The 13,734-nt window shown below is 44.5% G+C and overlaps 1 protein-coding gene across 2 annotated transcripts in view; it reads left to right on the top strand.

Annotated features, from left to right (window-relative positions):
* The window catches only part of VWA2 (von Willebrand factor A domain containing 2), a 56,894-nt gene that overhangs the window by 20,881 nt on the left and 22,279 nt on the right, over positions 1-13,734 (top strand). For both annotated transcript variants that reach the window (XM_030941326.1, XM_010363211.2), the window contains one exon: positions 4,654-4,763. In XM_030941326.1, the coding sequence (XP_030797186.1) occupies positions 4,654-4,763 (110 nt within the window). The remainder of the gene's footprint in view (positions 1-4,653; positions 4,764-13,734) is intronic.

Genomic DNA, 13,734 nt, shown 5'->3' on the forward strand with positions numbered 1-13,734 from the left:
ATACAGACTCATCAATACAGTCTTAAATATTTTCTGGATTTTGAATCATGTGAACCTACTCAAAAGTCAACTTAAAAATTAAGAGAGGCCGGGCACGGTGGGTCACGCCCCCAGCACTTTGGGAGGCCGAGGCAGGCGGATCACGAGGTCAGGAGATCGAGACCATCCTGGCTAACATGGTGAAACCCTGTCTCTACTAAAAATACAAAAAATTAGCCGGACATGGTGGCACGTGCCTGTAGTCCCAGCTACTTGAGAGGCTGAGGCAGGAAAATCGCTTGAACCCAGGAGGCAGAGCTTGCAGTGAGCTGAGATCGCACCACTGCACTCCAGCCTGGGTGACAGAGTGAAACTCCATCTCAAAAAAAAAAAAAAAGATTGAGAGGATGTAGCCTGGAAAAGCTGTCATTACTTGGATGAGAGACCAGTTGTATACAGGTTGAGGAAGGAAGTGGTTTTCCAAGATAAAATTCCTAGATTAATCCTAGTAAAACCTCTAGGATTTAGGAGAATACATGACTTTTAATGAGGGCCAGATTTTCTGCAGAATGGTGTGTCGTTTTATTAGCTGGAGCACACTCCCTGGACCTTAGACCGTCTTGTGCCTGAGGACTCCATAGCAGCTTCATTCAATCTAAGCACAAGCAGCCCAGAAGTTTTCTAACCATGATGTTAAACCAGCATAGACCCTGAAAGGGCCGGGCCAAAAAGTGCCATTTCCCCACCACCCTCTGCACAGGACCCTGTTTTAAAAGAGTTCCTTATAAAGTGTCACTAGTTAGTCGGGGAGGAATAACATAAAGAGAAGTAGCATGAAGAGTTAAACACTGTTGACCTTGGCATTGATGTAGTGTGTCCTGAAATGAGTAGCCTGGAGACCCTGGGGTTGGCTAGTTGGAAATGTAGGGTCCTATGGATTCTTAGCGTGTGTTTCACAGATGAGGGAACAGACTCAGAGAGGCTAAGTGACTGTCGAGGGTCACACAGCAACCTCAGGAGAGAGCTAAGTGTGGAAGAACTGGGACTCGACTCTCAGCCCAGGACTTGCTCCATTAGTCCATTTGTCTTAGCCCTCAAAATTCACACCTTGCTATCACACAGCAAATGGCCAACAGTGTGGCAGTCTGTGTGTGTGTGTGTGTGTGTGTGTGGGAGTGGTGTAAGAAAACCATGACAAGAAATTTCCTGGCTGATGCTATTGGGAGCAGATCCCAGAGTTCGGGGAATTTAATCTGGGCGTTGCTGGACCACATCTAGAAAGTGTCATTGGGTTCTGGGGGCTGATTTCTTGGTTAGACATGGGCCAGTCAGTGCCCATGAGGGAGCCAGGACAGCTAGAGGCCTGGAAACCTCTATGAATGAGGGAACCTGAGGATCATTTTCATGTGAAAGAGAGCAGACAATGGCTCTGTTTTTTAAGGGTAGAATCTGGGTGTTCAGGGAGTTAGATTCAGGCTTAACCTGAGAAAAGCTTTCTCGCAGCAAGACTTGAGAAGCAGAGGAATTGTTTACTTGGGTGAGTGAATTAGTGTCTTGACCCCCAAGGTCAGGTAGACCCCTTGGCATGCTGCAGAAGGGTTTTTGAATGAGGGCGATTTAAGATGGTTTAGTCTGACTTGTGGCTTCAGGCTTTATGTTTTTGCTGCTGCTTTTTTTTTTTTTTTTTTTTTTTTTTTTTTTTGTATTCTCTTTTTGTTATCTCCGTGTACAAGGGATTTCATTTGTGCCATGTTTTACTTGCTTTAACTTTAGTTTTCAAGAAGAAATGTCAAGTAGCTGTAAATTAAGACTTTTATGGATGCTGTGTTGTTAAGGTGGATTTAAGGTGTTTGAAGTCTTCCTCTTAACACTTAAAAGCTGAGAGGTTCACTTCCTGGCTCTAATGTAGTGACTGGGGCAGAGTGATTATGGCTGGTAAGATAGCTGGGCGGGCCTGTTTCTGAGCGTACAGTAAACTGAAGATAAAAGGCAACTATTTTGTTCCCAAACCACCAATTAAACAAAATGCTTTAACTACTGGCTTAAGCTGCTTCCTTCTTGTTTTGAAGTTATATTTCTTCCTGTTTAACTCAAGTAAACATACCCAGCTGTTGGTCTCAGGGGAGGTTATTTTTTCAACTAAGTAATTCATTCACATGGGTTCAATAAAAAGATGTACAGTGAAAAGTCTCCCTTTCACCCACACATTTTCCATTTGGCCTGTCCCTCAACTTGTGTTCTTGAGTCTCTTCCAGAATCACTTTGTGCAAATACAGGCAATATGAATAAATATTCTTCTTTCTCCCTTATTACACAAAGGGTAGCCTACCACACATTGTTCTCTCATGCCTTTTTTCTCCTCACATTTTCTTGGAAATCTTTTCATATCTGTATACAGGTATAATTTTTTTTTACAGGTCATTAAAATGTTTCATCATAAGGATTTATCAAGGTCTAATTAACCCCTATTGATGGATATTTGCTGTTACAAATATACTGTGATCTTGTAAATAACATCATTTCACACGTACAAGTAGGATACATTTCCAGTAGCCCTATGCATTTTTTTAATTTTCTTTTTTTAAATTTTCAATAAATATTAAATTGCCCTCCATGGATGCTGTACCAATTTACATTTCTACAAGCAATGTTTGAGAATGCTCGTTTCACCCTGGAAACATTGTATATGGTTTTTTGCTAAATGGATGGGGAAAAATGCTGTTTCATTATGGTGAGGCCAGATATCTTTCCATTAAAGAGTTATTTGTATTTCCTGTTCTGTGATCTCTGTTCAAATCCTTTGCCCATTTTCTGTTGGATTGTTGGTCTTTTGTAGGTTGATTCTCATTTTTTTATATATTGAGGAAGCTAACCCTTTAACATGAATTGCACATAATTTTTCCATTTTGTCTTTATTTTTTTATTCTGTTAAGGTATGTTTCATCCCGCAGAAGTTGTTTTTTCTTTCGTGCAGTCACATTTATCAGTCTTTCCTTTATGGCTTCTGGCTTTTAAGTAATAGAAAGTAAGGTCTTTTTACACATTGAAATTTTAGAAATTCTCCTGAGGTTTTCTAGAAATTTCATGTTTAGATTTTTCACCCCAAAATCTTGAATTCATTTGCAGTTTATCCTTTATTTTTTGTAGATTGCTCTTCAGTTGTCCCAATATCATTGACTGACTAGATCATCTTTTCCCCCTGGTTTGAGATGCCCCTTTTTAATCACACACTAACTTCAAGGAAAACCTAGGAAGTGCTCCTTCCCAGAAGCTTCTTCCCGGGATCACCTACTGGTCTGTCTTCCTGTGTCCGTCTCCCCCATGTGCCCACTAAAGACTGAGATTTCATTCTGCTTGAGGTGCCGAAGAGCTCCTGCCCAGAGCACCCTGCCTGCAAAAGGGAACCCCACCCAGCTGATCCGGAGCAGATGCCGCTGGCCTGGTGTGGCAGGGCGTTTCCATCACTCCCAAGTCCCAGGCCTGTCAAGGGAACGGCAGTGAGGGAATTCAAGTGAGGAGCAGAGGGCAGCATCATTGCTTAAACATGACTCACTTGGCCCATTTGCACTCTTGGCCAGAACTAGGGTTAGTTTTGGGAATAGTAACAGAGAATGTTGTTTCTCCAGGGGTTTTGGAGAACCAATGATTAGGTGCAGGCCTTGGGCCCTTGGGAGGAAACCTGAATGTTTGTAGCCTTCTCTGCTCAAGACATGCTAGTGCTTTAAGGATGCAGAGAGCGACTTTACTCAGTTTCCTTTCTCCAGTTTTGCAAGGCATTGGATCTCCTATGGCCTCCTCAATTAGGACACAAAATCTATGTGGATTCACCAGTGTTCTCCTTCATTACAGAAGAACTTCAGCCCCAATGCTGGTCGTCTCAGTTGTGGATGCTGATTGTCCTCCAAGTCTGACTATGGTCTAGAGACCTGGACTTTCTCTAGCTTGGCAGGAGCAGGTCTGGCGGGGCTGACCACCCAGTGAAGGACTGGGTTGTGGGGTGGCTGTGCTTAGTCATGAGTTATCAATGATGATGGCTGTGGTTAGCTTCTGCAGCAGCCCCAGTTGGGTCAGTAAGTGTTTTGCTGCTGGCCTGTGCTGGCTGCTGAGAAGGCAGGAGTTATAACTGGGCCTTAGGGAAGACCATAGGCACAAAGTCCAATGGCCTGGCTGCCTTTCTTACTAGTCTTGGGCAAGTAAGCATTTGCCTTGGGCCAGACATATATATTCTCCACACTGGGATTTCTCCACCCATAATGTGGGTGTTAATAGTGACTCTGTGGATTAAATGAGATAGTGCATGAAACTGCTCAAGATAGCACTGGAAGCTGGGAGGCAGTTGGTAAAAGTGAGCAGAGACCCTGCCCTAAAGATGCACAAGCTTAGCTGAGAACGCTGCCAGAACGTTCAGCTGCCTAGCAGAAGGTCAATCAAGAAGCTTGAATTGGGGTCGTCAGTGCAGAACACAAACAGATTTGGCTGGTTTTTTTTTTCCAGGTTCTCCAAATGGGTCTTTGGAACCTCCTCCTAGGGAGACAGGAGAAAGCTCTGGCACTGGTGTTTGTTGAGTGGGTGGGAGGCAGGGTTGTTAACCTTTCTTGCCCCTTCTTTCCTCTTAGGAATGTTTTTGACTTGACCCCAGTCTCGGGGCCCTGAGCCCACTGTCTCCTACTGCAGGTCAGAGTGGGAGCGTTCCAGTTCAGTTCCACTCCTCATCTGGAATTCCCCTTGGATTCATTTTCAACCCAACAGGAAGTGAAGGCAAAAATCAAGAGGATGGTTTTCAAGTAGGTATGATCAGATACTGCTGTGGTTAGGGTGATGCCAGCTGCTCTTAAAATTGCTCCATTGAAGGGTTTGGTCCTGCTCTGGGCTCACAGAGAGGACTGTGGGCTGCTTTCAGGAGCCCAGCTGGGCACAGTTGGTCACACGAATTCCATTCTCAAGGCTGCCCCTCCTTATTGCATGATAATGTCCCAGGTAGGAATTTAAATGCAAGTAAAAAAATTGGCTGCTGTGATGTATAGTTGTCAATTACCTGGGAGAAAGTGCTATTGAAGGTCACGAATGGGGTTAAGAGCCTGGAGGAATAGGAGGAACACTGAGTCTTAACCCCATTTCTGTCTCTTGTGACCACTGCAGCTTGGACAGTTCACCACACTTCTCTGAGCCTCATTTTTGTGGTCTAAAAAGAGTAAGTGCCCCTCTGTTATTGAGAGTGCTTTAAAAATTATGACTGTCTGGTTATGTGCTCATACATATACACACCTTATGTGTTAGTCTGTTCTTGCATTGCTATGAAGAAATACCTGAGGTTGGGTAAATTATGAAGAAAACTTTTATTGGCTCATGGTTGTGCAGGCTGTACAGGAAGCATAATGCCAACATATCCTGGTAAGGGCCTCAGGAAGCTTCCAATCATGGTGGAAGGCAAAGGGGGAGCAGGTGCATCACATGGCGGGAGCAGGAGCAAGAGAGAGGAGGAGGTGGCACACATTTTAAAACAACCCGATCTTATGTGAATTCACTCATCACCAAGGGGATGGTGCTAAGCCATTCATGAGGGATCCGCCCCCATGATCCAGACACCTTCTACCAGGCCCCACCTCCAACACTGCATTACAGTTCAACATGAGATCTGGAGGCAACAAACATCCAAACAATATCACCCTCTAAATATATATATATAGTGATATGTTTACTTACATTATAAGTTAGCTGATGTGTGCATCTGAATATGATATGTGTATATGCTCATATGTTTTTATACACATATTTTATGTATATTTTACATACATATAATCTATACGCATGTGATACATAGATATATACATATATACATATGCACATATTTACACGTACATGTATATACATACACAAATATAATGTTCTTCACAAGCCCTCACAGAATAATGACTTTGACTTGCCCCTTGCCATTCTGGTCTCTGGATCCACGCTGGGCTCCTGTTGCCACTTGTCCTAGTGTCCACTGAAGTCCCCCAAAGTCCATGGTCAGAGCCGTTTTTGGCTGTCTCCTCCCATTGCAAAGGCTCTGAGCTCTGAGGGCCTTTTTCCAGTTGCAAGCCTCTGTAGTTCTGTCGCTGCTCTCAGGAAACCTGAGGCCCCACAGTGGGTACATCAGGGACTCTGGGAGCCCTGCAGACCTCAAGAAAGTCCGAGTAACCCTCACTGACTTTTATCTTGGACTATCTATCCCAGCCCTTGAACAGATTAAGGGGCAAGTCATCATGCAAGAAAGTACAAAAGGAAAGAGCTCATTAATATGTGTTTACAAAATACATTAGTGCACATTGGGCTTTTCTTCCCCTGGAGGCTTGTGCCCTTGGGGCCTCCAAGAATTGGCTTCTTGCAGAGAATAGTCTCAGCCTTGCTCCGTATCTTTGACAAAGACACACAGTGCCGGGGCTTCCTCCCAGGTTTGTGGAATCACTCTCTGCTCTTGGTATATTTAGGAATCTGCACTTGGTTTTTGAAGCACAGTCTCACTCTGTTGCCTAGGCTGCAGTGCAGTGGTGCTATATTGGCTCACTGCAACCTCCACCTCCCAGGCTCAAGCCATCCTCCCACCTCAGCCTCCCAAGTAGCTGGGACTGCAGGCATGCGCCACCACACTGGGCTAATTTTTCTATTTTTGTAGAGATGGGGTTTCGCCATGTTGCCCAGGCTGGTCTTGAACTGCTGAGCTCAAGCAATCCACCTCCCTTGCCCTCCTAAAGTGCTGGGATTACAGGTGTGAGCCACTGTGTCCAGCCAGGAATCTGCACTTTTTTTTTTTTTGAGACAGAGTCTTGCTCTGTTGCCCAGGCTGGAGTGCAGTGGCGTGATCTTGGCTCACTGCAAGCTCCACCTCTCGGGTTCACACCATTCTCCTGCCTCAGCCTCCCAAGTAGCTGGGACACAGGCACCTGCCACCATGCCCGGCTAATTTTTTGTATTTTTTAGTAGGGATGGGGTTTCACTGTGTTAGCCAGGATGGTCTTGATCTCCTGACCTCGTGATCTGCCCGCCTCAGCTTCCCAAAGTGCTGGGATTACAGGTGTGAGCCACCACGCCCGGCCGAATCTGCAGTTTTAAAAGGCCTCTCCCCACCCTCCGCTGTGATTGTTATACACACTAATTTTTTAAAAACAGCTTTATGGAGATATATTTTATAGCCATAAAGTTAACACATTTAATGTGAAATTCAGTGGTTTTGAGTATATTTACAGAGTTAAGCAACTTTTACTCTAATCAAGTTTTGAACATTTTTATCACCTCACAAAGAAACCTTGTAAGTAGACATTTTTCCAAAGAAGATAGACAGATGGCCAATAAGTACACAAAAAGATTGTCAACATCATTAACTATTAAGGAAATGCAGATCAGAACCTCAGTGAGCTACCATGTCATAGCCACTACGGTGGCTCAAAGACTGACAAAAACAAGTGTTGGTAAAGCTGTGGATAAAGTAGAGCCCTCATCCATTGCTTCTGGGTTTGTAAATGGTGCGTGCCACATTGGAAAAAAGTTTGGCAGTTCTCAAAATGTTAAACATAGATTTAGCGTATGAGCCAGCAATTCCACTTCAGGAGAATTAAAAACATGTGCACACAAAAACAGTTGTATGCTAATGTTCATACCAGTGCTATTTATAGCAGCTCCAAAACGGAAACAATACAAAATCCTCAACTAATGCATGTACAAACAAAATGTGGCATATCCAAATAATGGAATACTACTCAACTGTAAGAATGAATGAAGTACTGATTCATGGTACAGCATGGAGAAATCTTAACATTAGGTTAAGTGAAAGAACATTAGGTTAAGTGAAAGAAGCCAGGCATAATAGGTCACATACTATATGATTCCACTTTTTTTTTTTTTTTTTTGAGATGGCGTCTCCTTCTGTCACCCTGGTGGGAGTGCGGTGGCGTGATCTCAGCTCACTGCAACCTCCGCCTCCTAGGTTCGAGCGATTCTCCTACCTTAGCCTCCTGAGTAGCTGGGACTAGAGGCACCCACCACCACGCCTGGCAAATTTTTGTATTTTTAGTAGAGACGCGGTTTTGCCATGTTGGCCAGGCTGGTCTCGAACTCCTGACCTCAGGTGATTCACCTGCCTCAGCCTCCCAAAGTGCTAGGATTAGAGGCGTGAGCCACCACGCCTGGCCATGATTCTACTTTTTATGAAGCGTCTAGAATAGGCAAATCCATGAAGATTAAAAAGTGGATTGGTCATTGCCAGGGGCTGACGGGAATGAGGAACAGCTGCTAATGGGTATAGGGCTTCTTTTGGGGGTAAAGAATATGTTTTGGACTTAGTGGTGATGATTGCACAGCTTTGTGAATATACTAAATATCACTGAATTGTACACTTTAAAAGTGTGAATTTTGTGTTATATAAGTTATATCAATAAAGTAGTTACAAAAATTTACCCATTATATGCAGTATGCATTTTCAGAGGAAAAAGACTGTTGGTATAAGTTTAAGGCTAAAAGTCAAAGACCATTTGAGTGACTTTGACTCAAAAAATTCAGCTCTGCTCTTGTCTGAAAAACTAATTGAATCTCAAAGAATCGGTACAAAAGGAGCAAGGAGCATTAGAGATCATCTAGTATGTTTTCCATCGCTTATTTTACAGAGGAGGAAGAAACAGGTGCCCTGGCCAGGATCAGTGGGTTACACTGCCAATCCAGTAGGCCCCACCCAGCTGTCCTTTCCCACCTCTTATCATGCTCCCTCTCCCATACCCCCCAGATGATTAGTTGAGCTGCTTTTCAGCTGTGTTGAGGTCATAACTAAGGGCTTGAGAGCATTATTTATAACATATGAAATGCAGAGACACACTAAGATTGAGGGCATTGAGGGTGGAGAATGAAGACTTCTTATGTGTCTGAACAAGGTCAGCTCTTCTGGGGCTGTGTATGGTTAGCACTTATGTTTCCTAGGACAACTGTAAGTGACAACAAACAAGGAAAGGAGGCGCTGACTTTTGGCCCCAGTTGTGGGGTTACTGAGGACACTAAAAATGAAGACAGGCTGTTATGAATCAGAACGGAGGAACATGGGCCAAATGAGAGTGATGACCTTCCCGGGGCACTTTATTCTTTTTCTACAGTGAAGTTTTGTTTTAAATTTTAAACTTTTGTAGGTACGTAGTAGGTGTATATACTTATGGGGTATACGAGGTGTTTTGGAACAGGCATGCAATGAGTAATCATCACATCAGGGAGAATGGGGTATCCATCCCCTCGAGTGACAGTGAAATGTTAAATGCTTGACTGATTAGGACAGCTCGACCCAAACCCAGGACACTTGTCTTTCCAGACCAACGCAATCCCCCAAAAGTATGTTTTGAGGTAGTTAAGAAACCACTCTGACAGCCACCTTACTGCTACTTTGCAAGAAGTTTAAAAAACATCGCAGTCAAACCTTCCAACATTGCATCCCACGATAACATAAAATCAAGATAAGACCTGGCTGCTGATTGGTTCCTGAATGCACAGAGCTTCTGGCCTGCTGGCTGCCCAGCCTTGCTCATTTCATTAATGTCGTAGTAACACAACCCTGTGTTTACTGTGACTGAATTTTTTGGACTCCCTCCATAGCTTTGTCTCTGCTTTACCTTAGCACAAAACTGTTGATGGCCTTCCCTGGCCTCTTTCAAACCACATTAACGTTGAAATGTGGCTTTTAGGTTAGTTAGAATTACAAAGCATTTTGTCCTCTGTTTTTCCTTAATATTATTTGGTATGTGCTATTACATAAAGCTGTATTATTTTTCACGTTGATCCTTTTTAATGATTATTTAATAATCCAAGTTCAGCTATCACAATATATTTAATCTCCTAAAAGGTAACATTTAGGTTGATTCCAGAATTTTTGTCTGTTGTTGAGAAAAAAAGATGTAATTAACATCACTGTACCTACAGTGGGGTTTCTTTTCTTTCTTTTCGTTTTGAGACGGAGTTTTGCACTTTCACCCTGGCTGGAGTGCAGTGACGCGATTTCGGCTCACTGCAACCTCCGCCTCCCGGGTTCAAGTGATTCTCCTGCCTCAGACTCTCCTGAGTAGCTGGGATTACAGGCACCCGCCACCACACCCGGCTAATTTTTGTATTTTTAGTAGAGATGGGGTTTCACCATCTTGACCAGGCTGGTCTTGAACTCCTGATCTCCAGTGATCCACCCGCTTCGGCCTCCCAAAGTGCTGGGATTACAGTAGTGAGCCACCGCACAAGCTGGGTTTTTATGAATTATTATTATTGTTAAGACAGGGTCTTTCTCTGTCACCCAGACTGGAATGCAGTGGGGGTGATATCAGCTCACTGCAACCTCCGCCTACCTGGTTCAAGCGATTCTCCTGCCTCAGCCTCCTGATAGCTGGATTACAGGCCCCTGCCACCATACCTGGCTAATTTTTTTTTTTTTTTTGTATTTTTAGTAGAGATGAGGTTTCACCATGTTGGCCAGGATGGTCTCTAACTCCTGACCTCAGGTGATCCGCCCACCTTGGCCTCCCAAAATGCTGAGATGACAGGCATGAGCCACAGTGCCTGGCCTCTTATGAATTATTTTTCATAGTCTGTTTTGTGGCCTGCTGACATCAGAATGACTTGCAGGTAGGTGAGGGAGGGAGGGAGTGCTGGTTTGAAATCTAGATTCTCAGGTCAGGTTGCAGACCCACCAATTTGGACTGTCAGGGAATAGGACCTGAAAATCCACATCATTAAGTCTCCTGAGAGATTTTTATGAACACTAGAATTTGAGACTAGACTCAAAAGATAAACTTCTTACAGTAGGCCGCTGTGGGTTCATTTTGGTAACAGCCACCCACTAGGTCCTCAGAGGTGCTGGACCCAGCATTTCATCCTCTAACAATACTGTTTCTTTCCATTTTAACATGGAAGGAAACTGGGACTCAGGTCAAGTAACTTTTCCAAGTTTACCTACTAAGATATTGCAGAACTAATACTTGAGCCCCTCCACCTCTGGAACTCATGTTCTTAATTACTTGTCTGCACTGATAGCAAAATGTTTTGATTCTAGCCCTCCCACCGCCCCTCTCCAAAAGTTCATGCGTGGCAGTCATAACCCCCAAGACAGTAGCTGATCTGTGAACTTTCAACTTGTAACCTAGTTTAGTCCAATTTGAGAGAAATTAGAAAAATCCTGGTGAGACTCTGGCCTCAGAGCCCCCCTGTCTGGGTTCAGGTCCTGCCTTCACCACTCATGAGTGACATAACCTTAGTTTACACCCTTCTCTGGACTCCTATTCCAGAGAGCTGTGGTGAGAATTATGTGAGAATATGCTTAAGCGTATGTAGATAAACATAGGTTGAGCACAGCGTTTGGCACTTGCTAAGTGGCCAGGAACTATTAGCAGTTATTACCACTATTCGCTGAGTGGGGTCTCCTCGTTGGTTAAATGTGAAAGTAGACCCTGAGCTCAGAACAGACTCTCAGGCAGAAATGCTCCCTGGAGTAGGCGGAGAGATTTCTTCTCACGTCTCAGAGGTCCAGCCATGAGGAATCTCACCTTACCTTGGTCGCAAGCCAGCAGACAGGGTTCTTGTGGGAAAGCCTTCACAGGGGTGCTGAGGTAGAGAGGGTGACAGCGTCGGTATCACTGTGCTGAGCAATGTGAAGGCCTGTGCAGTGGGCAGCCTGGGCTCTCATGTCCCTGAAATTTAATTTCTCTGTAACCACAGGCTGGTAGTTGTGAAGAGGGAAGCCCAGACCCACTAGAAAATCTGAATGGGCCAGGTGTGGTGGTTCACGCCTGTAATCCCAGCACTCTGGGAGGCCAGGGCAGGTGGATCACCTGAGGTCAGGAGTTCGAGACCAGCCTGGCCAACATGGTGAAACCCTGTCTCTACTAAAAATACAAAGATTAGCAGGGCATGGTGGTGAGTGCCTGTAGTCGCAGCTACTCGGGGGAGGCTGAGGCAGGAGAATCGCTTAAACCCAGGAGATGGAGGTTGCAGTGAGCTGAGAGTACACCACGGCACTCCAGCCTGGGTGACAGAGTGAGACTCCATCTCAAAAAATAAGAAAACAAAATCTGGATGGAACCCAAGCCTTCCCCTGAAGGTGGTAGATGGAAAGGAAAACCAGTTTAACTCTGAAGGGGCCCAAGGGCAGACCCCTGTGAGAAACAGAACAGAGTGTGGGGAACAAGTACTTTTTCTTTTCATTCCTAAAGCTGTGAGCCTGTAGGAGTGGTAATGATCAGATGGACCACACAGGAGGGAAGGCTTTGGGGAGAGAAGGCAAGGACCCTGGCTGAGAACCTCAGAATCCAAGAACATAGCCAGGAGGTCATAGGGCTCACTGGCCAGTGGGTAGAGGTGCAGGTTGCTTCAAAGCCACCGAAGCACCTTGGCTTTTGATGAGAAGAAAGTTTTGTGAGCATTTAGGCAGGACAGTTTAGAACAGGGGATGGCAAACTTTTTCAGTAAAAGCTTGCATAGTAAATAATTGTATGTATTTTCAGGCCAATGCTCTTTGTGTAGACAGTACATAAATCAGTGGGTATGGCTGTTTTCCAATAAAACTTTATAAAAATGGACAGCAGGCCAGATTGAGCTGACTCCTGGCGAGGAAAGAGCATCAACTTCAAAATCAACCAGACTGGGCTAAAACTCCAATTCCGACCTCCACTAGCCAGATGAGAGTCACGTGCCTTCACGAGTATGTAACTATCTGTTGAAGAACTTGGGCTTTGGAAGTGGAGGGCCCTGGGTTCAAGTCCTGCCTTCACCACTCATGAGTAGCATAACCTTAGTTTAGACCCTTCTCTGGACTCCCCTATTCTAGAGAGCTGTGGCGAGAATTACATGATAATATGCTAAACATATATAGATAAACATGGGTTGAGCACAGTGTCTGGCACATGCTAAATGCCCGGGAAATATTAGCAGTTACCACTGTTCTCTGGAGTTTCCTCGTTTGTTAAGTGTTTAGTACTTTTTACCACGGATGTAAGGATTACATTCAGTAACAGGTGTGTGTGTGAAGTGTCTGACATAAAGTAAAATGTCAGCACTAATATTATCCTTTAGAAATGGAAGCCATTCTGCTCTCAGGAGCCTTGGAAGAACACTCTTTTTAAATATAAGAGCCCTTTGGTGAAGGAAACTGGATTAGTGGGAATCAGAATTGGGTTGGTGCTCTTTGGTATCTAATGTGTGATCCAGCAGGGTGTGAGAGGAGTTAGGGGCGCTTGGGAGTCAGTGGCGTGGGTGCAGTCTTCCTCTTCGAAGATTCACCTGTGTTGGTATGCTCTGTTTTTCTTTCATAAGCCCATTGCCCAAGCCAAGCTCTGCTCACTAGCTCCAGAACACAGGTTGTATTGCTCACCTGTGTCTTTGCTTTAACCCCTTCCTGTAATCAGGAGCCAGTAATCCTGTAACCCCTTCCTTTCCTCATCAGCAGATTCACCAAGACCCCATTTAAAAGCTCTTTCCCCTCTGAAGTCTGTTCCCCGACAGCTGCACCCCACAATGAATCTGCTCCTCCGAATTCCTATTATTTGCATCCTTGCATTCCTGTTTACTTGCTGTCTTGTAGCATTCCTGTTTACTCGCTGTCTTGTAGATCCTGTATCTTCAACTAGACCGGGAGTTCTTTAAGGGGCAGGATCGTGGTTATACTTCCTGGTCTCCATTTCACTATCTTCCCTCTAGTGGATCCACAGTAAATACTCATGGGTTGAAAACAAGTAAGTGAATTTTTAACCGATGCAAATGTCAATA

This window comes from Rhinopithecus roxellana, chromosome 11 (genome assembly GCF_007565055.1).
Source record: "Rhinopithecus roxellana isolate Shanxi Qingling chromosome 11, ASM756505v1, whole genome shotgun sequence".
In the NCBI taxonomy this organism is placed as follows: Eukaryota; Metazoa; Chordata; class Mammalia; order Primates; family Cercopithecidae; genus Rhinopithecus; species Rhinopithecus roxellana.